At 42.1% G+C, this 21,040-nt stretch overlaps 1 protein-coding gene across 1 annotated transcript in view; it reads right to left on the reverse strand.

Annotated features, from left to right (window-relative positions):
* The window catches only part of LOC121653840 (NLR family CARD domain-containing protein 3-like), a gene marked incomplete at its 3' end in the record, with an annotated part of 124,818 nt that overhangs the window by 685 nt on the left and 103,093 nt on the right, over nucleotides 1–21,040 (reverse strand). Inside the window, exon 12 of the mRNA XM_042007537.1 lies at nucleotides 7–53. Within this exon, the coding sequence (XP_041863471.1) occupies nucleotides 7–53 (47 nt within the window). The remainder of the gene's footprint in view (nucleotides 1–6; nucleotides 54–21,040) is intronic.

Below are 21,040 nucleotides of genomic sequence, written 5' to 3' on the forward strand. Positions count from 1 at the left end.
ACTTACACTTCCTCAGACCTGGTCTCAACCATGGTTCTCCAGCAGACTCCACCCTGAAAGGAGGAGGGGGGTCAGAGCATGCTAACATGGACATTACATGGCTCTCATACACACTTTGTTCTACACTGAGAAAGGAACAGTCCAACATCTGGACACGTCCACCTGATTGGAGCATCTCCAGACTAGAAGGAGCAGAATCAGGAAGCTGATTGGTCCACACCCACACCAAGAAAACTGCTTTGTGGAAGTCCCAGTTTCTTCTTTCAACCATCTTCTCCTTTTCATCTCTTCACAGATGAAGAACTCTGCAGAAACTCCTGATCTAACCAAGAGCTGCATCTTCTCTCTGCCCTGAAGTCTTATTGATCAGCTTCTGACAATAATCTCCTCTGCAGAGCAGATTGGCTCAGATTCTTTGTTGTGACTCAGCTGGGAAATGTTAAAGTGCTTCTTTTCCTGCACATGAAGCTAAATGACTGTCAGAGACTCTGTTTGAGGCCATGATGTGTGTGTTTGGAGCTGTGATGGCTTGTTTCCTACTGACCACTAACAGCTGCTTCATCATCACACTGAGGATTTGTTCCCTCACATTATTCCTGCAGATCCTGCTGCTGTGTGGACACAAACACATTTCTTTCTAAAGCAGGAACAAATCAGAGGGATCAGCAGCATCAACTCACCACACTTCTTCCACATCTGATCCAGTCTGCTGATTCATTTCCAGTTTGAAGTGCAGCCACATCACCAGCTTCTACTGACTCCAACATCTACACTGTTATTGAAGCTGATTGATCATCTGATGGATGATTGAATTAGTAATTACTGAATCAGCAGCATGAGATCATCAAAGCTCTAAAGTCCTGAGTGAAGAGGAGAGGTTAGACTGCCTCTGGTGGTCAGACATGGAGCTGCAGCTGCTGAAATACAGGATGTGACAGGGTTCAGGAAAGTCTGTCTCATCTTTCCTCAACATCAGCTGTGAACATACTGAGTCCTTTCACGTTAACCAGGAAACCTGATGTAACATCATCATCTTCATCACAACACACACACACACTGCCATCTCCATCACCTCCTCCAGCACCCGATCCAGCCGTTATCACATGACTGAAGCAGCATTATCAGTGGTTATCAGTCCATTCCTACGGGACAGTAGGGCTCTACTCCGCCTCCTAGTGGCTCCAGTAGGTCCTTATCATCTATTTACACCACTGATCAGCAGCACTGATACAGGAAGACTCCTGATCCAGTCCCACAGGAATCCAGTCCACCGGCAGGTCTGAAATCGTTAGCATGACGCTGCATTTTCTGCTAAAACAACCAACATTTAAGTCATGTGACTGCTGAGTGAATATTGAGTGTAAAGTGACAAAGTCTGGACAGAAATCCAGTGACTCTCTCAGTCATTTTCATTCATGTCCTCATTATGAGTCCAGATCATCAAACACTAAGCCAGACTTCAGGAGCATGAAGAAGTAAAGAACTTGTGTTTTCCTGTCTAACTCCTCTTTTCAGATCAGATCAGGGGGAGGGGCTCCACTGACTGTCTCCATCATTGTGATCAGCTGTGTGCAGCTAATTGAAGGAAATTGATAAAAACTGCAACGACACTCATGTGTGACGTTGCACGGAGCACCGGCACCAACAGAAGACGACATGAATGAAAGAATCTAGAGCGAACGAGTCTTCAGGGACCAGAATACTTCCTGCTCTATATGTGTCTCATCTAAATTCATGTTGTGGGTCTGTTGCTGTGATTCAGCATCAGGAGCCTCCAGTAAGTGGGAGAATCACTGAGCATCATCATTCATGGGAAGCTTTTCATCCATCATGTGTTTAAATGTATCTATACAGAGGTAGGAATACAGGTCTGATCAACACGTGCACATTTCCACATGGACTGATTTCTAAAGAGAACTTTACAAGAACATGACTGTTCCAGGCCCGGACTGGCCATAGGGAGAACCGGGAGTATTCCCGGAGCGCCGGTCTAGGATTGGCCTGCTGGCCTGCATCTCTTTTTTTTTTTTTTTTTTTTTCCTTTTCTTTCTCTTCCCGCCCAGGAGACAGGCCAGGCCAATCAGAGGCCACTCAGGCCAGTAGAATGTAAGGAGGGCAAGACGATTGGTTTATTACAATTAACACCCGCCCTAATAGTCCGTAGCAACCACACAGACAGCGCGTGTCGAGGGATGAGACGTGTGTCTGGTGCTACGGTGTGGGGGTGTAGCTACTGCTAGCAAACAACGGGATGGACTCCTCCCAACGAGGAAAAAGGAAAGGCGGCGCCGAGAGGGAGAGAGAGAGAAAAAGAAAGGCGCTGGAGGATGATGCGGCGAAATGCCTTAAAGTCACAGACTTATTCAGGCTCCCCATACCATTAAAAAAAGAAGATGCGTCTACAAGTAAGTTACTTAAAAAAAACACACAAAACTTTGATACAAAATACTCTTTTAAACACAGTATGAGGTCCAAGGACCCAAGGGTCCTTGAGGCTGTACACTTTCAGGCTTCACAGTGTAAATATGTAGCCTGTGTAGCCCTTGCCTTGAAATGAAGATAAATAAGACATAGGTTACACCAGGGGTTCTTAACCTTTCATGCACTGGGGCCCAACTTTTCCAGTACAAACTGGTCCGGGGCCCATTCGAACTGGTTTAATTGGTCTCATTTTTGGTATAATTTATATTGAATAACTAAACCAGATCTGCTTCCAGTTTAACAGCTAAAGCCTTTTAAAGTATGACATGATGCAATGACACCACCACAATGATACATATATCATTGTATATATGTGTTATATATATGATTGTATGTGACACTTCACATAAAACAAGAGGCCTGATATGTTGATAATTCATAGAATGTAATCAAATCAACTCCTACAAGAACACATTTAAAGGCTCAAGTCAGGCCGACAGACACAATATATGTAGTAGATTTAACTACAGCAAAAAAAGGGACTTGGAAAAATATGCTAATTTGATCAATAAAATGGTGAAGTGATTAAATATATTCGAACAATACTAGGTTTCGAATTAAATACATAAAAGTAAATTAATTTATCAAATATTTAAATGCATATAAAATATTTAATGACACTGATTTATGTATTTCATAAACTTTTCTTACAATTTTAAGTTTTAAGAGACTTACAATTGAAAGTTGATAACCATGACAGATGTTTTTTGCTCTCTAATTTTGATTCTTCTCTTTTTTTTTGTTTGTTTGTTAAAACTTCCACCATCTTTCCCTCCAGTATTGATATTTGGTTACTAGATGCTGTTGAAGGCTTCAGTACTTCACTGCTAGTTAGCGTTAGCTTTCCCTCTATGTTGGTGTTTGGTTACTAGATGCTGATATTCTACATGACATGATTATGTTTAGCTCTAACCTTGGCACTACTTATTATGTAAAATATTTATTCTCTTAGTACTATCACAAATACAGCATTAAAGTTACTGTATATTTCAACCTTAAAAACTACAGTAGGTCCCATAGGTGGTCTTTTATCTGGAATTCACTATAAGTGTGAGTGTGTGCGCCCAGGTATGCGTGCAAGTTTGCATGTGTTGTGTGCATATATGTGCCACTGCCATGTGTAATAAGGCTGTCCCTCTGTAGATTAATTGTTAGGTTTAGTCTTAGTTGGCTTTGCTAGTTGAGTCATTTGTTATGCTTTCTTCTTGTACATTCTTGTAAACTTTGCTACTGGCCATTGCAAAATTGATATTAAAATATATTTCTATGTTTCCTATGCAAAGGTGAAAATATTACCAGCTCTGGTGCTTTAGATGTTGTGGCCAGTACTAGTTCAGAGCAACTGACAGGTAAAGAACAGACAGTCATCTACAATTGCATGTGTCAGTGGTTTAAGATTTAATAGGCTATGACTATGAAACATTTGAAAAAAAACCCAACATATTTTTGACAATATCATTATTTTAGTATTGATTAAATATATTATTGACAATAATATAATAATTATACTGGTTATTCTTACACTCCCAGCAGATGCTGAGTATACTGAAAAGTCATGTACATGTCCAGGGAGCAGTGCTAGGGAAAGGCCTACTGAGGACAGAGACAGACACTCAGACTCAGAGAGACAGTTTGATTATTTTGCTCGCCCTCACTCTGGAGATTTTGATTTTTTTTTCCGGTACCATCCGCAACAAAATCCCAAGAAAGCCATTCCCAAAGTGTTTTACACTAAGGATGGGACACATAGACAATGGCTAACCTACTGTGATGATTCTCATTCACTGTATTGTTCTGTGTGTCTTATGTTCGCCAAGTCTTCTGATAACTCTTTTGTAAAAGGAGGCATGCAGGCATGGAAGCATGTCCACCAAAGAATAGAGGAACATGAAAAGAGCAAGTTGCACAGAGAGAGTGCAGAGGTTTATTTCCTGAGGGCTAACAAGGCTGACATCCGTAGCCTAGTGAGTGACAAGCAGATGTCAGTACACAGAGAGCAAGTGAGGAAGAAAAGGCAAGTCATGGAACGTGTGGTCAATATCGTCAAAGTGCTTGGTAAGCGTGGCCTCAGCTACAGAGGGGATAAACACGAAGCTGCTTACAGCCTGGAAAACATGGCCTTGGACCATGGAAATTTTTTAGAGATGATATTGCTGCTGAGCAGATATGATGTTTGCTTACAAGAGCATGTCAATGACTGCATAAAGCAGAGCAAGACGGCACATGAGACTGGAGGGGGTAAAGGAAGGGGGTCCCTTGTAACTCTGCTCTCAAAGCAAACAGTTAACAAAGTCATTGATACTGTCAGTCATCTAATCCAGCACACTATTGCTGATGAGGTAAGGGAGGCAAAGATGTTTTCAGTCCAACTGGATACAACCCAAGACCTTACATCTAAAGACCAGTGTGCTATAGTCGTGAGATATGTCACTGATGTTATCCATGAGAGGCTACTAGCTGTCATTGATTGTGAGGCATCGACAGGTGCATACTTTGTAGAGCTAGTGAGAAAAACCCTTGATAAAGTAGGCATTGAGATAAAAAACTGTGTTGGTAACTCAACCGATGGAGCTGCTAACATGCAAGGGCAGTACAGGGGGTTTTCTGCATTGCTCACAGGAGAGTCTCCCAAGCAAGTCCACATATGGTGTTATGCTCATGTGCTTAACCTTGTGTTGACAGACACTACAGGAGTCGTTGTGGAAAGTGCATCACTGTTCTCATTGTTAAATGATGTAGCAGTTTCATTCGGGAGTCATACAAACGCATGCACCTGTGGGAGAAAGTCAGTGAAGACAGGAGAAACAGAAGGCTTGCTCCAATAGGTGAAACTCGTTGGTTGGCGAAAGATCAAGCCTTGAGCAAAGTTTTTGGTTCATTTGGAAAGCCTGAACATGCACTTTTCACTGACCTGGTGATCACAATGAAAAGGATTGAGGAAGATGACACAATGAAGCCTGCTGTACGGGTCAAGGCCAGAGGATATGTGGAGGCACTTCTGAGATATGAAACCATACTCACAGCACAGATATTCCTCAGGATATTTGAAGTGACATCCCCTGTCTCCAAATATCTTCAGACCAGTGGCATGGATATACTAACTGCCCAGCGCTTAATAACGGGAACAGAAGACAGTCTGAGAAAGTGTTCCAGGGACTTTGATGGTGTCAAGGAAGCAGCAGAAGTGTTTGTGCAGTGGGCAAACACCACTCTCCAGGAACAGGATGACTGTGATGTTGAAGTCCAGACTGCGCTCCCAGAGAAACGCACACGAAAAAAGAAAACCATGCCAGGTGAAATGTCACAAGAGGAACCTGTTTTGGATGTTGAGAGTAACTATAACATCAAAGTGCATAATGTAATCCTCGACACAGTCACAGAGAGCATCCACTGTCGTTATGCAGCTTGTGCAGTGCTCTGCTCAGACTTTGCCTGCATGGACCCAAGAAACTTTCCAGACATCAGGGATAAAGGGCTTCCAAAAACAGCTCTGGGAGAGGTTAGCAAATGCCTGGCCAAATTTGATGAGCGTGCCACAATTCCAACCTTGCAGGCAGAACTGACTAGCCTTGCTAATCAGTGGGAGACACTGAAGATGGCATCTGAACCTGAACCTTCAGAAGAGGGTGTGCACACTGAGGATCCTGAGGAGGGCCTGGAGTTAAAGAACAGTCACTGCTCCTCTTGTAATAACTGTCCCATATGCTGCTATCACGTCCTGTCTCATTTCAACTTGCTCACAGATGCCTACCATGTCATTGGTCTGGCATACAAGTTCTTGCTGACCTTGTCTGTAACACAAGTGGCCTGTGAAAGGACCTTCTCCACATTGAAATTTGTGAAGAACAGACTTCGGACCTCCATGAGCCAGGACCGCCTAGAGGCATTTCTGTTGATGTCGACAGAGAAGGAAATATTGATGGAACTAGACAGTGATGGCATTATTGATAAGGTGGCAGAATCCAGTGCTTTGATGCGCCGCATGCTGACCTTCTAAGGAAGCATTTACAAACTTTGGGGTCCAGACCTATAAGTGGGTCAGAGCAGGGGACAAAGTCATATATTTACAGCAGTTTATTTTTGTTATTATAATTTGTTAAGTTGTTGTTTCAATCTAAAAAAGAAATAAAGAGATTGTCTTGTCTACATTATTATTTTATTCGTTTTGAATCAACCAAAAACGTGTGTGTGTGTGTGTGTGTGTGCGCGCGCACATGCATGTGTTTTGTTTGTGCCCATGCATTTAGGTGTGGGTGTGTGAACATGCGTGTGTGGTCAAGACCAGGGTGGCCTGATGCATGAATGACTCTTGGCCTGACAAAGTTTCCCAGTCCGGCCCTGGACTGTTCACACGCTTTTATAAATATCTGTGCTAAGCTAAGCTAAGCTAACATTTCCTGGAGCATCTCTGTGTCTGATCCAGGGTCAGAGGACAGAAAAGATGTTTCTATGACAGAATGTCCCTTTAACCTGCAGAGATGTTTTCAGACTGAAGAAACTCTGAGCAACAGACAGTTATCACTGTTGTTCCTGCAGATGTTCTCCTTGGAGACTCTCCTACTCACATATCGGCTGTGAGCAAAGGAAAAAGGCTCCTACATGTGTGATGGTTCATATAACACTCATATCCAGCATGAAGCAGGACTGAGTGAAGGACAGAGAAAATGTCTGCAGATCTTCCTCCTCTATCAGACATTGTGTGGCTGCAGCAGCCTCTCCATACCTGAGTCTGTGTGGATCCTTCAGTGCAGCCATCAGCAGCTTCACTCCTGAGTCTCCTGGATGGTTGTATCTCAGGTCCAGCTCTCTCAGATGGGAGGGGTTGGAGGTCAGAGCTGAGGCCAGAGAAGCACAGCCTTCCTCTGTGATCAGACATCCTGACAGGCTGCAGAAAACAACACGTATGACAGAAACTCTGAGAGAACTGCTGTGAAACTAAAGCTGAACGTCATCAGATGTTCAGAGAAACTGGACCTGTCTCACATTATTGGCTTTGTGTCTTCATTGTTTTTATGCTTTATTCAAACCTGACAAACAATAAACAGACAGTGAAAGTAAATCCAGTCCAGTTTGTACAAGATGCACATGAAGAAAGAAACGGAATGAAGAGGAAAAATAAAGTAGAAAATAAAATAAAGTATAGAAAGTAAACAAATAGAAAGAGAAATGAAAGAAAAACTGGCGTGACAGACTTCATAATATTCTATATATAATAATAGTATTTGTGACAGTTTATTGGCTGAAAAGCTGTGAATGAATATTAATTATTAATCTGCATTTCTGATTAGAAATCAGTTTTATAGACTTAAAGTAAAAATCAGCTTCAATCAGAAACAGCTTAAATGCTGCTGTTGGATTGTGAAATGTACTTTTATGGATGTGGAATTTTCCTCCTAAAATATAAAGATTGACAAAAGTGCATCATTTTTTTCTTTGGTTCAAACTAAGTAACGATGTTCTTCCTTCTGTCTTCATTTCATGAGTTGTTCTGCACAGAACATCGTTCTCACCTTCTTTCCAACATGCTTTATTGTCTGGAACCAGAAAACAAGCTGCTTTTAATAAAGCTTTATTGCTTTACAACATGTCTACAAACATGTGGGAAAAGCCACTATATCCATGTTATCCGTGTTCTATGTGTTAAGGCGGCTCTTGAACTCAGAGGAATAACATAAAGGAGAACAGAAAGGGGATTAAGAACAAACAGCAGGTGGGTCTCAGCCTAGTAACATGAACAAGTCCATCCAGGAAAGAAGTCTTTGGCTTCTTTTCATTTTCTACAAAGACATTCTGAGAAGATTTTCACTTCATTCTTCCAACCATTAAAGTGGGTTTAGTTCTGGCAGATTTACATCTATGAATAAAATGTTTGGCCAGCAGATCAAGTTATTCCCAAGAAATTCCAAGTTCTTCTCCTTTAATGTTCCAGCAGTGACTCAGCACATATTCAGAGGGGCGCTGGGATATTTTCTGAGTGAAGCCACTTTGAAAGACGTCCGAGATTCATACGCTTGTTTGCAGTAGAAAAATAAGTTCTGTTGTTTCCATTTCTATCTCACAGAATCCACATGAGTTGTTCTCCAAGTTAAATTTCTCATGTAGGAAGTTGTGTGATGGGAATATTCCATTTAGGATTTTAAAGACACTTCTTTAGTTGTAGGTAGAAGTGGATGAGACAAATATCTTTTCCTTCTTTTCCTGATGTTTCTGTATCATCGTCCTTAAGAATGTCCTTTCTTTTTAAGTGGAAAGGGTAATAGTGGCTGTTAAGCCGTTTCCAATGAATCTGTTATTGAAGTCAAACTGTTCAAGTGTCGCCGCTGATCCAGAGCGGCTTCAGTTCTACTGGAATATCAGAACGCACCCTGGTTTGTTGGATCATTCTTCTCACAGTAATGGGAACTGCTTTTAACTTTATTATTCTCTTGAATTGTGCAGTGAAACTTCAGTTTACGTACATCATCATCACATCGTAGTACAAAGTCAGTACCTCCCATTTTTTGGAAAACTGCCCTGGGAATGCAGAACCAGAAGGAATCTCTGTGTCTAGTAAAGGAATTTAAGCATTTAAGTTTTAAAGCTCCTTTCATTACAGCAAAGTCTATGGCGTGTACACCAGAGGCGTTTCTAGCCCATTGTGGGGGCTGAAGCCCCTGTAGTAAAGACTGGGTTGTGGGTGTGTAGGACTGAGCCTCTGTGACGGTGGGAGGGAAGTGACGGAGTAGAGTTGGGGTTCGTTCCGGTTTTAGCCACGAGTGAAGCAGACGAGTTCTGCTGTAGAAGTTCTCCTCTGCCTACGTGAGACGTCCTACAGAGGTTTATGTCAGCTGGTTCATTATCCTGAGTGTTAAGTCGATGAGGAAAGTGAGGATTTCCTGTTGGCTCAGTTCTATCTAATACGAGCGAAGTTAAGCTCAGACATTTACCCGCAACAGGGCGGAGACTCTGTTAGGTGGATGTATGGGTGTTAGTCAACAGATGGCGCCACTGCTCCATCTGGATTAGTCCAGCCAACGAGACGCTCCTTAATAGTAATGCTGACATTATGTGGGGACCAGTTAGCTGCTTGGGGTTCTTCAGGCAGGGGGGTGTTTATCCTCAGACCTGCTGGTTTATATGTTACTGTTTAGTGCAGATCTGCTTGAGGGTATTGTGTGTATCATGCTTGTGTAACACAGCCTGTAATATTGAGTCCAGTTACTGACTGATGTCTGCTTGTTATTGCAGGACTGGTATGACACTGCTGAGCTGAACTACTGTAAATAAACGGAGCTGGACCCACAGTTCAAGATAAAGATACTCCATCCGCCTCCTCCCTGTATTCTGACCCATACACCATCTTGTTTACCATAAAGCACCTAAACCAACTGGTTTGCTCATCTATCTACATAACAACCCCTAAACTGAATCCCAGCACCCCTAACATTTCTAGTTTTTTTTAACAAACTAGAAATGTGTAAAAACCATACTGTGCTTGGTTGAAACATAATATTTTAACAAGAAAAATATTCTTCTTGTTTTCTCTAAAATGGTGTGATCCCGCCTGCCTTCCCCACCTCGGGCTCTGAGCTCTCTGCACAGAGCGATGCTGCCTTCCTGAGTGTCTGCTGTAGTGGTGGAAGAACCTGGCTTCAACCAGGAGAGGTGGCACAATTATCAATTTCTACCACTCAATACCAACACATTCTTATCATCAGCAGTCCTCATGTTTGCTGCATTTAAGCTTAGGTTACTCTTTATGTTGGTAGGTAGGAGTTAGCCAACATTTTTCTAGCTAAGAAACGTTAGCAGTGGTCAGTACCACTGTCCTCTGTTTGAACTGGAATGAGAGAAGCTGCTGTTATGTATGTGCATGTGTTCATATTAAAGCCAAGATGCTACTGACCAGCTAACTGACTGGATGCACATTAACATTATAACCCTGGTTTGAGAGTGTGTGTGTGTGTGTGTTGTGTGTGTGTGTGTGTGTGTGTGTGTGTGTGTGTGTGTGTGTGTGTGTGTGTGTGTGTGTGTGTGTGTGTGTGTGTGTGCGTGTGTGTACAGACACAGACTCATCATGGACATAAAATGTTGTTTTTGTAAAACAGAGCCAGGTTCAGGTAAGAGTGTGAGATCAAATGGTGTGTCTATCAAGAATAAGTAATACGTTGTTGTAAGTTGGATCAGTGTATCAGTGTCTTTATCTCTTATTAGATATGAAACACATCATTCACATGTACATCCATACTGTTTGTGTATATTGAGGAGCTGCTGTATCAGAATGAGTTGTCTAGAAAAAGCTGTTATTAGCAGAACAGCACGTGTGAATGCTTTCATGCTGAATGATTGAACTGAAATGCTGAAAAATGGTTAAAAATGGTTGTTGAAGAAGTATTTATGAAGCTGAAGTGACAAGTTGAAGAATTTAAAGCTCAAACTGGAGTTTAAAGTTGCTGAAAGGGTGAAAGGTTGAACTGAAATGTGCTTAAGATTGCTGAAGATGGCTGAAAAGGGCTGAATTATGGTTGCTGCAGAAGTATTTATGAAGCTTAAGTCAATAATTGGAAGGATTTAAAGCTCAAACTGATGATTAAATGTAGTTAAAATGGTGGAAAGTTTACCTGATATTCGCTTAAGATAGTTAAACATGGCTGAAAATGGCTGAAATCTGCTTGTTGAAGTGTCAGCTGAAGTAATGATGAAGCTGAAGTGAATAGTTAAAGTATTTAAAGCTGAAACTGAATATTAAATGTGCTGAACTGGTGGATTGTAGAACAAATCATTGTAAAAGGCAGAAAGAGCTGAAACAGAGTTGAATTGGCAACTGAAACATAGTCCATCATGTAACTGAGCAGCAAAGGACATGATGAGAGGACAGACAGAGGAGGAGAGAAAGGAGGACATGTGGCCTGTTGTAATGAGAAGGACAAGGAGGAGACAGGAATAAAGGATAGAGACATATCTGGACTCATTAAAAGGACAAAACCAGGTAAGAAGTCCATAAACTGGATTAATAAAACTGAATGAATTAGGTCAAAGGTCAGCTGGCTCCTAACAGCTGAGAGCTCAGTGAGTTGTCATGACGATGCCCCAAACTCTGTTAACAGGCACACAGAGAGGAGACCAGAGCTGCACTGTTCCAATCACTCTACGCACCTCCCTAACAACTCTTCATTAAGAGAAAACTATATGAGATATCCAAATAATTTTTTCACCATGAGCACCAGGAGGGTCTGGGGAACGCAGGGATGGGATTTATTTTACTGTAATGCGAACTTAATTTACATTTTCCTCTTAAAATCCAGATTTGAATGGAAGTTTATGGGAGAAGAAGTAGACTTATCCTCGCTTGGAGAGGCATAGCTCAAAATCTGTAAATCCCAGCTCTGTCACACTTGGTTCTCTGCGTAGCCACTCAGATTCCTCCGTTTTGATGTATAATTTATGTCTCTACGACGGAAATTGTAGGAGTTGTGAGAGTTTGTTTTGAGTGGGGCTAGAGTGGGAGAGAGTGAACAACATTCTAAAATATATTGATTTTAAATTGTCATATTTCAATAACGGTAAAGATATCCATCCATTCCTCTTCTGCTGTGGCTCAGCATTTAAACAACCTTTATCAAATTTGATGGTTTCGTCACAGAATTTACCAAAAAGTGTTTTGCTTTTCTTTCACAAATGTGGGAATGAAATTGTGTTAAAATATATAAGACGGTGAAATTTCTCTAGCCTGTCTGGGTGCTCAGCCCCCCTAAACCTCGGATCCTAGAACCGCCCCTGGTTTACACCCCCGTCCTTGCTGGTTTTCACTCTGCTTTCCTTATATAGTGACTGTGACAAAGTGGGTGAGGTCACACCATTTGCCACTGTTTCGGCTGTTGAAGCGGGAGTCAGTTCTCTGTTTAATACCATTAGGTCTGTTTATTTGGTTAAAACAGTTTTGTTTGTTAAATGTCATTTGAATGCTACTCACCATACTTACCATGTGTTCCAGGGACAAAAGGAGGGAAAGTACATCACTTCCTGCATTTATAGGGTTTGCCCTGATTTGATGATGTCACTGGAAGGGTTTAAGTATGGGGGGAGATTGATTTAGTTGTGTTACAGGAATTGTTTGATTTCTCTATTACCTAGTTCTGTGGGTGGTACCAGGATTAATTTATTACCAATTGTGTTTGTTTATTTAAGTTGACAGGGATTTGGTAATTTAAATTGTATGTTGTATTTAGGTTGAATGAATAGACTCACCTGTTAAGTGAGAGGAACCCAGGGAAGCCATTTTGGTGGATAGAACTCAAGCTTATATAAGGCTGGCCTTTAGTCTGTGTTGGGGGGACCATGATGATGCAGCAGGGTGCATGTCTACTTTATGTTTGGTTTATTAGATTTCAGTTATGTTGGTTAAGTTAACTGTTAAGTTACATTATGTTTCTTTGCTTCTGTTGCGTATATATTTTTGTTGAAACATGCACCGTGGAGAATAAATTCTTGTCATTTTTGGAAGACCTCTGCCTACTGCCATCTTTCTGCCACTCTGGTCACACAACCTACAACATTTGGTGGCAGCGGTGGTTTTGTCCAGGCCAGAAGGAGGCAGTGAAAGGATGTCAACCAGACAAAAGAAAGGCCCAGCAGCTGAATGCCAGCCTAATGAGCCCCAAGATGGAAGTGCCCAGCCAGAAGTGGTGAGTGGCCAATCTTCAGGACAAGAAAGTGTAGCTGATATTTCAAAACTTCTGCAAAGCCTTCTGCAGCAACAGGCTGATCGGGATGCCAGAATTGAGCAGGAGCGCAAGCACCAGGAAGACAGATGGCGGCGGATCCAGCACCAGTTTACCCAATTGCAGCAGCAAATGCAACAGGGAAGTCAAGGTCGTCAGCAGTTCTCAGATGTCCCAGCGACAGCATCTGCTTCACCCAGAGAAACCACGGCAGATTCAACACAGCTTCCAGTGGTTCAAAATCAGTCCCAATCATTGCAGGCACCTGGTGAGTCCCGGCAAACTAACCTGAGGCAGTCTGGCCGGAAAAGTCCAAAAATGCAGCCTTACAATGAAGGTGAGGATATTGAACATTATTTAATCACCTTTGAAAGAATTGCTCATGCTTGTCAGTGGTCGCAAGATGAGTGGGCTCTTCATCTAGCACCACTGCTAACTGGTAAAGCTAGATCTGCATATGTTGCAATGGACATTAATGATACCATGGACTATGCAAAAGTGAAATGTGCTGTTCTTGAGAAGTTTGAAATAAGTGCTGAAACCTATCGTGTGAGATTTCGTTCCAGTATCCTGGGAGAGGAGGAGACTCCAAAAGAACTTCAGGTCCGCCTTAAAGACTTGTATGTGAAATGGCTGAACCCAGAATCAAAGACAAAGGAGGAAATCGGGGATGCCATCATTATGGAACAGTTTCTGAAAGTCTTGAACCCTGAACTTCGCACATGGGTAAAGGAGCGCAACCCAAAGACCTCAAAAGAAGCAGCAGAAATGGCTGAGGCTTTCTTGGCTGCTCGTCGATCATCAAACGACCGTTTCCAAGTTAAGTCCCGTCCTCCTACTTCTTACAATAAATCTTTTGATAATGACAATAAAACTAGACATACAAGACAAAATATTTACCCTCTTAGTTCTGCTAAACCTGAAAACAGAAACCAGGCCCCAAGAGCATGTCATGTTTGTGGTCAGGTTGGTCATCTTAAAGCAGAATGTCCAAGGAAATATGCTAGCAAAAACTACATGTGTTCATCTCCCCAAGTGTCTTTCAGAGAGATTGAAAAGGATGATGTCTTTGAATGTCAGCGTGAAGAGCTTTCAATTGGAGTGTTTATTGATGACAAACCGTGTGTAGCTCTGCTGGATTCGGGGAGTAACCGTACCCTTGTGAGGCAAGATGCTATTCCAAGAAATGCAATTTTTTGTGGAGACATAGTGGATGTTTCTTGTGTTCATGGTGATAAAGTGTCATATCCCATTGCAGAGGTACCTATTCAAGTGGAGGGACGACTTTTCACACTTGCAGTAGGGGTGCTAGAACGACTCCCCTATCAAGTGGTGTTAGGTTGTGATCTTCCCATTCTTACCCAGTTGATAACTAAACATTCTTGCCAAGCTAAAGCTAATGAAGGTTTGTTAGCTATCACCAGGTCCAAGGCTAAGCAGGAGCAGGCAACTTTAGTTGGATGGGAGGAGCTGCCGTTTGCCAAGGAGGATGTGCCTATGGCTGAGTACAGTACACAAGGTAAACCAAAGAAAAGCAGGAGACAAAGAAGACAAGAAAGAGTGAGGGGTACAAAGATAGATGAGTACATTGCAGAGCCTGTGGAGAGTATGCATTTTCCTGTAGATAGTGATATAGCTGGACTGCAGAGAGAAGACCCCGCACTTAAATCTTTGTTTGATAAATGTGCACCAGAAACGACTCAAGTGAAAGGTAGAGAGGAAGTGTTTGTGATCAAAGGAAACCTACTTTATCGCCGTAGTCAGATTGGTGATCAGCTTGTCATTCCCCAGAGTTTAAGGTCCACAATTCTGAAACTGAGTCATTCTGTACCCTGGGCAGGACATTTAGGCCAAACTAAAACATTTGCTAGAATGGTTCCCCGGTTTTACTGGCCCCATCAGTACGCTGATACAGTTAAATATTGCCAGGCTTGCCCACAGTGCCAATTAACGGCTCCAGGCAGGAAAGGAGATAGAGCCCCTTTAGTTAACATGCCCATTATTGATATACCCTTCTCTCGTATTGCTATGGACATTGTGGGCCCACTAGAACGGAGCAGTGCAGGTCACAGATATATTCTTGTAATCTGTGATTATGCCACAAGGTACCCAGAAGCATTTCCTTTGAAGAAAATAAAAGCTCGCCAAATTGTTAACTGCCTCATCCAGCTGTTCTCTAGAGTTGGGATCCCAAAAGAAATCATTACTGACCGAGGTACCAACTTCACTTCAAAACTGCTGAAAGAGGTATACAGTCTGCTTGGAATTCATGGTGTTAAGACCAGTCCTTACCATCCACAAACAGACGGTCTTGTCGAGAGGTTTAACAAGACTTTGAAGTCCATGCTGAGGAAGTTTGTGAATGATTCAGGGTCTGACTGGGACCAGTGGCTTCCATTCTTGCTGTTTGCCTACAGAGAAGTTCCACAATCATCCACTGGGTTTTCACCTTTTCAGTTATTATATGGACATTCTGTTAGAGGTCCCATGGACATTTTGAAAGAGGCTTGGGAGAGTCCCATGCCACAACAGAGGTGTAATGAACTCTCATATGTTCTGAAAATGAGGGACAAATTAGAAGAGTTTCAAGAGCTTGCTAATAATAATCTGGCTCAGGTACAACAGCATCAGAAGCAGAGATATGACCAAGCCTCAAAAAGGAGAGTTTTTCAGGAAGGTCAGAAAGTCCCTTTTGTTGTTACCCACTTCTGAAAGCAGTCTTCTTGCCAAGTGGCAGGGGCCATATAAGATCATGAGAAAAACCGGCCCAGTCACTTATGAACTTTTGCTCCCAGAACGCCGGAAAAAACATCAGGTTTTCCATGTGAACCTGTTAAAAGAATGGAATGATCAATCGCAGCTGGGTACATGTTGTTGGGCTCGCTCTATTGAGGATGAGGAGGACGTTCAGGAGCAATTCCTCCCTTCTTCAGCTGATGTAACTGTGTTTCCCAACATTAGTCATTTAACTCCAGACAAGCGTCATGAACTTCAAAATCTGATGACAAATGAACTTTTTAGTGCGAAACCAGGTCTCACACACCTTGTTGAACATCATATAACTTTGCATTCCCCAGAGCAGAAACCAATAAGAGACACTACATGCCGCATTCCTGCTAAACTTTTACCTGAGTTGAAGCAGGAAGTGGAGGAGATGCTTGGTTCTGGAATCATTGAACCTTCTTATAGTGAATGGTGTAGTCCTGTGGTATTAGTTCCAAAGAAAGATGATCCAAACCTGAGATTCTGTGTGAACTTTTCAAAACTTAATGCTGTGTCAGCTTTTGATCCCTATCCAATGCCAAGGGTTGATGAGTTGATTGACCGCTTGGGAAATGCTAACTTCCTGACAACCCTTGACCTTTGTAAAGGGTATTGGCAAGTACCTTTAACAGAGTCTTCAAAAGATTTGACCACTTTCCGAGTGCCAAATGGCCTGTACAGATTCACGGTGATGCCATTTGGTCTGCATGGAGCACCTGCAACTTTTCAAAGGTTGGTGGACCATGTGTTGAGCGGAGCGGAGGACTATGCAGCAGCATACATTGATGACATCGTCATCTTCAGCCGTACATGGGAGGAGCATGTGCGACATCTTGCTGATGTGTTTCAACGTGTCAAGGATGCTGGTCTGGTCATTAATTCCAAGAAATGTCACATTGCCAAGCCGGAGGTTCAGTATCTTGGCTATGTGATTGGAGGTGGGGGTATCCGTCCTCAGGTGGGGAAAGTTGAGGCGATTCTTTCATCACCACTACCAAATACCAAGAGAAGGCTGAGATCGTTCTTGGGGTTAGTAGGATGGTATCGGCGCCTGATCCCCAATTTCTCATCCAGGTCTGCGGTGCTGACTGACATGACGGGGAAATCAAGTCCGACAAAAGTTAAGTGGACAGAGGAAAGCCGGAATGCTTTCAATGATTTAAGGAACTGTTTGTGCCAAGAACCTGTTTTACAGTGTCCAGATTTCACTCTTCCTTTTACAGTGCAAACAGATGCTTCAGGAGTAGGTCTGGGAGCTGTGCTACTGCAAGGAGAAGAAGGACAACTGTTGCCGGTGCAGTATATTAGCCGTAAACTCTTTCCGAGAGAAAAAAAGTACTCAACTATTGAGAAGGAAGCACTGGCTATTAAATGGGCCTTGGACACTTTAAAGTATTATCTCATTGGTAATGAGTTTGTTCTTCAGACTGATCATCGTGCATTGCAGTGGATCCAGAGCATGAAAGACACGAATGCAAGAATTACGAGATGGTATTTGTCTCTTCAGCCATTTCGGTTTCAGGTCCAGTATAAACCAGGACACAAGAATATCATTGCAGACTTCTTGTCCCGTGACTCAGAGGAGTAACGGTTTTAAGGGGGGGGGAGTGTGACAAAGTGGGTGAGGTCACACCATTTGCCACTGTTTCGGCTGTTGAAGCGGGAGTCAGTTCTCTGTTTAATACCATTAGGTCTGTTTATTTGGTTAAAACAGTTTTGTTTGTTAAATGTCATTTGAATGCTACTCACCATACTTACCATGTGTTCCAGGGACAAAAGGAGGGAAAGTACATCACTTCCTGCATTTATAGGGTTTGCCCTGATTTGATGATGTCACTGGAAGGGTTTAAGTATGGGGGGAGATTGATTTAGTTGTGTTACAGGAATTGTTTGATTTCTCTATTACCTAGTTCTGTGGGTGGTACCAGGATTAATTTATTACCAATTGTGTTTGTTTATTTAAGTTGACAGGGATTTGGTAATTTAAATTGTATGTTGTATTTAGGTTGAATGAATAGACTCACCTGTTAAGTGAGAGGAACCCAGGGAAGCCATTTTGGTGGATAGAACTCAAGCTTATATAAGGCTGGCCTTTAGTCTGTGTTGGGGGGACCATGATGATGCAGCAGGGTGCATGTCTACTTTATGTTTGGTTTATTAGATTTCAGTTATGTTGGTTAAGTTAACTGTTAAGTTACATTATGTTTCTTTGCTTCTGTTGCGTATATATTTTTGTTGAAACATGCACCGTGGAGAATAAATTCTTGTCATTTTTGGAAGACCTCTGCCTACTGCCATCTTTCTGCCACTCTGGTCACACAACCTACAACAGTGACATTTATTTTTCAAAATAAAGCTGAAATTAATGCTGTTAATATGTTGAATTATTTTGTCAGAGATTTCCAGTGAGAATGCAGGAAAAATAACCTGATAAACTTTCCATCTTAGTTAAGAGCACTCTTCCACATATAGTTGTGTCCCTTTGAAGCCATGAATTAAGAACATATTTCATTTTGTTCTATATTTTTTACATGCTCCCTTTTTCTCTAGCTTCTTTTTTGTGATGGTGATACCCAAATATTTTACTCCAGTTTTAATTGTGATATTACAAACTGACTGAGCTGTTTGGTCATGTAGAGCAAATATCTCACATTTATCAGTAATTTATTTTACAGCTGGTGTCTTAGAAAACTGGTTCATAAATTCAAGTACAATGGGAATTTCTCTCTTATCTTCTAAAAACAACGTTGTGTCGTCTGCAAATTAGCTTATCAAAATTTTTCTGTCCAAAATGTTAATACCTTGAACCCTATTGTTTGTAAGACTGATAGCCAGCAGCTCAGCGACCATTATAACCAGCGAGGGTGAGGTGTTGCATCCTTGTCTGATTCCCTCCTGACTGGAAACCTCCGGCATGTACCGGGCTCCAAAGCTACACAGCTGTTGATGTCATTGTGTAGCATATCAATTAGATCAATGCATTTATTTCCAAAGCCAAATTCTGTGAGCGTTTCTAAAATGAAAGGATGTTGAGCTGAATCAAAGCTTTCTAGAAGTCCAGGAATAGAAGGTAGCCACTTCCTGTAAACATGTCACTGTAGGCAGTGAAGTCCAGGACCAACCTGATGTTATTGTAAATTATTCTTCCACCAAGGAAGCCAGATTGTGTTTCACTGATGATCTGATTTATACCGGTCTGAAGTCTTGCTGCAAGTTTCCTGATAAGAGTTTCTGCTCTGTGTTTAATAGTGTGATTGGTCTCAGGGTGTCCAGTAGTCTTTGTCCTTACCATGTGTTGGGATTAGTGTTATAAGCCCTTGTTTCATGCTTGGCAGTAATTCTTTTTTTTTTCTATGCATGTGTTACATCTGCCACTCATTGCCTCCACCTGGAACTCATCCTGCAGGTAAACGCCTGCCCTCTGTTGCCTGTTTGGAGTCGGCTGGTACTGTCACACCTTCGCCTTCACCCGCCTGATTGGATAACTGCTGGTCCAATCCCTGCTCCTGCTGCCTTCCACCAGGAAGTAAAAGACTGCTGCGACCACTCAGTCAGTAGCAACTGTTTGCACAGACAGGCTGCCCTTGGCTTGTGAACTTGATTGTGACCGTGTGCTTAGTTGGTGGTTTTGAGAAGCAAGATTAGTATTTGTTTCCAACAGCATTAAAACTGTTTGGCTTTTGTGTTCTTCATTTTGCTGACTGACAGTCTTGTATTTTGTTATCTTTGTTTGGTGTTTGGTAATACGTAAAGCCCTTTTGGCTTTTCTTTTAGTTAGTTAAAGTTGTTAATTAGTTAGTTGTTAAAGTTAGAATGTGCTGGGCTAGGTTAGTTTTGTAATTGTAATTGTATGTAGAGTTTTGTATTAGCATAGCTACTGAAACTGCTTCACTCTTCGTTAACTTAGATTAGTTGGCCAGTTTCTGTCCCCCTGTTTGATTATTTCTGGTTTTTGCTTTCAACTGGCTGATTTTGAGTTAGACCATAGTGGTTATTTTCTGTTTTTGCTTTGAGCAGCGTCGCTAACCCCAACACTTTTAATTTACCACCATTTGTTTGTTCTCCATTTCCACTTGCTGCAATAAGTTCTGTTAGCTTACGTCATGAACATCTGTCTGCAGTTCTCTTCTTTTGTTACGCCTCTCATACCCCTGAAGTGGGTCGTAACAGCATTCCTGTATTGTATGAAATATAAGGAGTCTAACGTCGTTCCAAGAGAATTTATAAGTCTGCTGTAAGACCGTCACGACCAGGGGATTTGATGGATGCCAGTTTCATAACAAGTGCGAATGAGCTACACTTTCCAGTTCAGTTTTACAAAAGGTACGTTTGTCATCAATGTCTCGAAAACTTGAGATAAAAGTGTTAGATGGGTTTAAGTTATGTAGTTTTTTAATCATCATAAAAAATTTTTTAATCAGGATTAATTGCATGACATGTTGCATTTAATTGTGATTAATTGCATTGTTCTGTGCAAAATATCTCTTTCCTTTAAAAGAAGCTCCACGGCGCAACATCATGCCGGGGAGCGGAGCGCATCAGAGACCCGTTTAAAGACAATGGACTGCGGCCACACCGGTGAGTCACCCCGCCTGACAGATCCCCATCCGAGGACTGAACCGGAAACAACTCCGGCTACTAACCGCGAGGCTGTGGGTGGTGGCGTGGGCTTTTGCTGTTGGTCGGAAGATGGAGCGGCAGCTAACACGGGGCGTGCCGACCTCGGTGGGGGAAAAGACAACACGCTACAAATGCGCTCAGATGGCTCTGACTGTCACGCTGCACAAAAACAAAAGCAACATTTATTCTTTCAAACTGTCAATCACGCTCGTGTGCTCTGGGACGTAAAGTGTAAACCAAAGGGAATACTAGGCGGTCAATTAAACATACACAGCCTTATTTCCAAATACGATCAGATCTCTGCACTTCTGCTGGACTCAAACTTGGACTATCTCTGTTTAACAGAATCATGGCTTCATAGCAATATACCAGCTAATATGATAGACATTGCTGGGTGTCAGTGCTTTAGAAAGGACAGAAACACAGGCAAGGGGGTATTAATATACATCAAAGACAAATTTAAATGTCATTTAGTT

The sequence above is a fragment of the Melanotaenia boesemani genome, chromosome 2 (genome assembly GCF_017639745.1).
Source record: "Melanotaenia boesemani isolate fMelBoe1 chromosome 2, fMelBoe1.pri, whole genome shotgun sequence".
In the NCBI taxonomy this organism is placed as follows: domain Eukaryota; kingdom Metazoa; phylum Chordata; class Actinopteri; order Atheriniformes; family Melanotaeniidae; genus Melanotaenia; species Melanotaenia boesemani.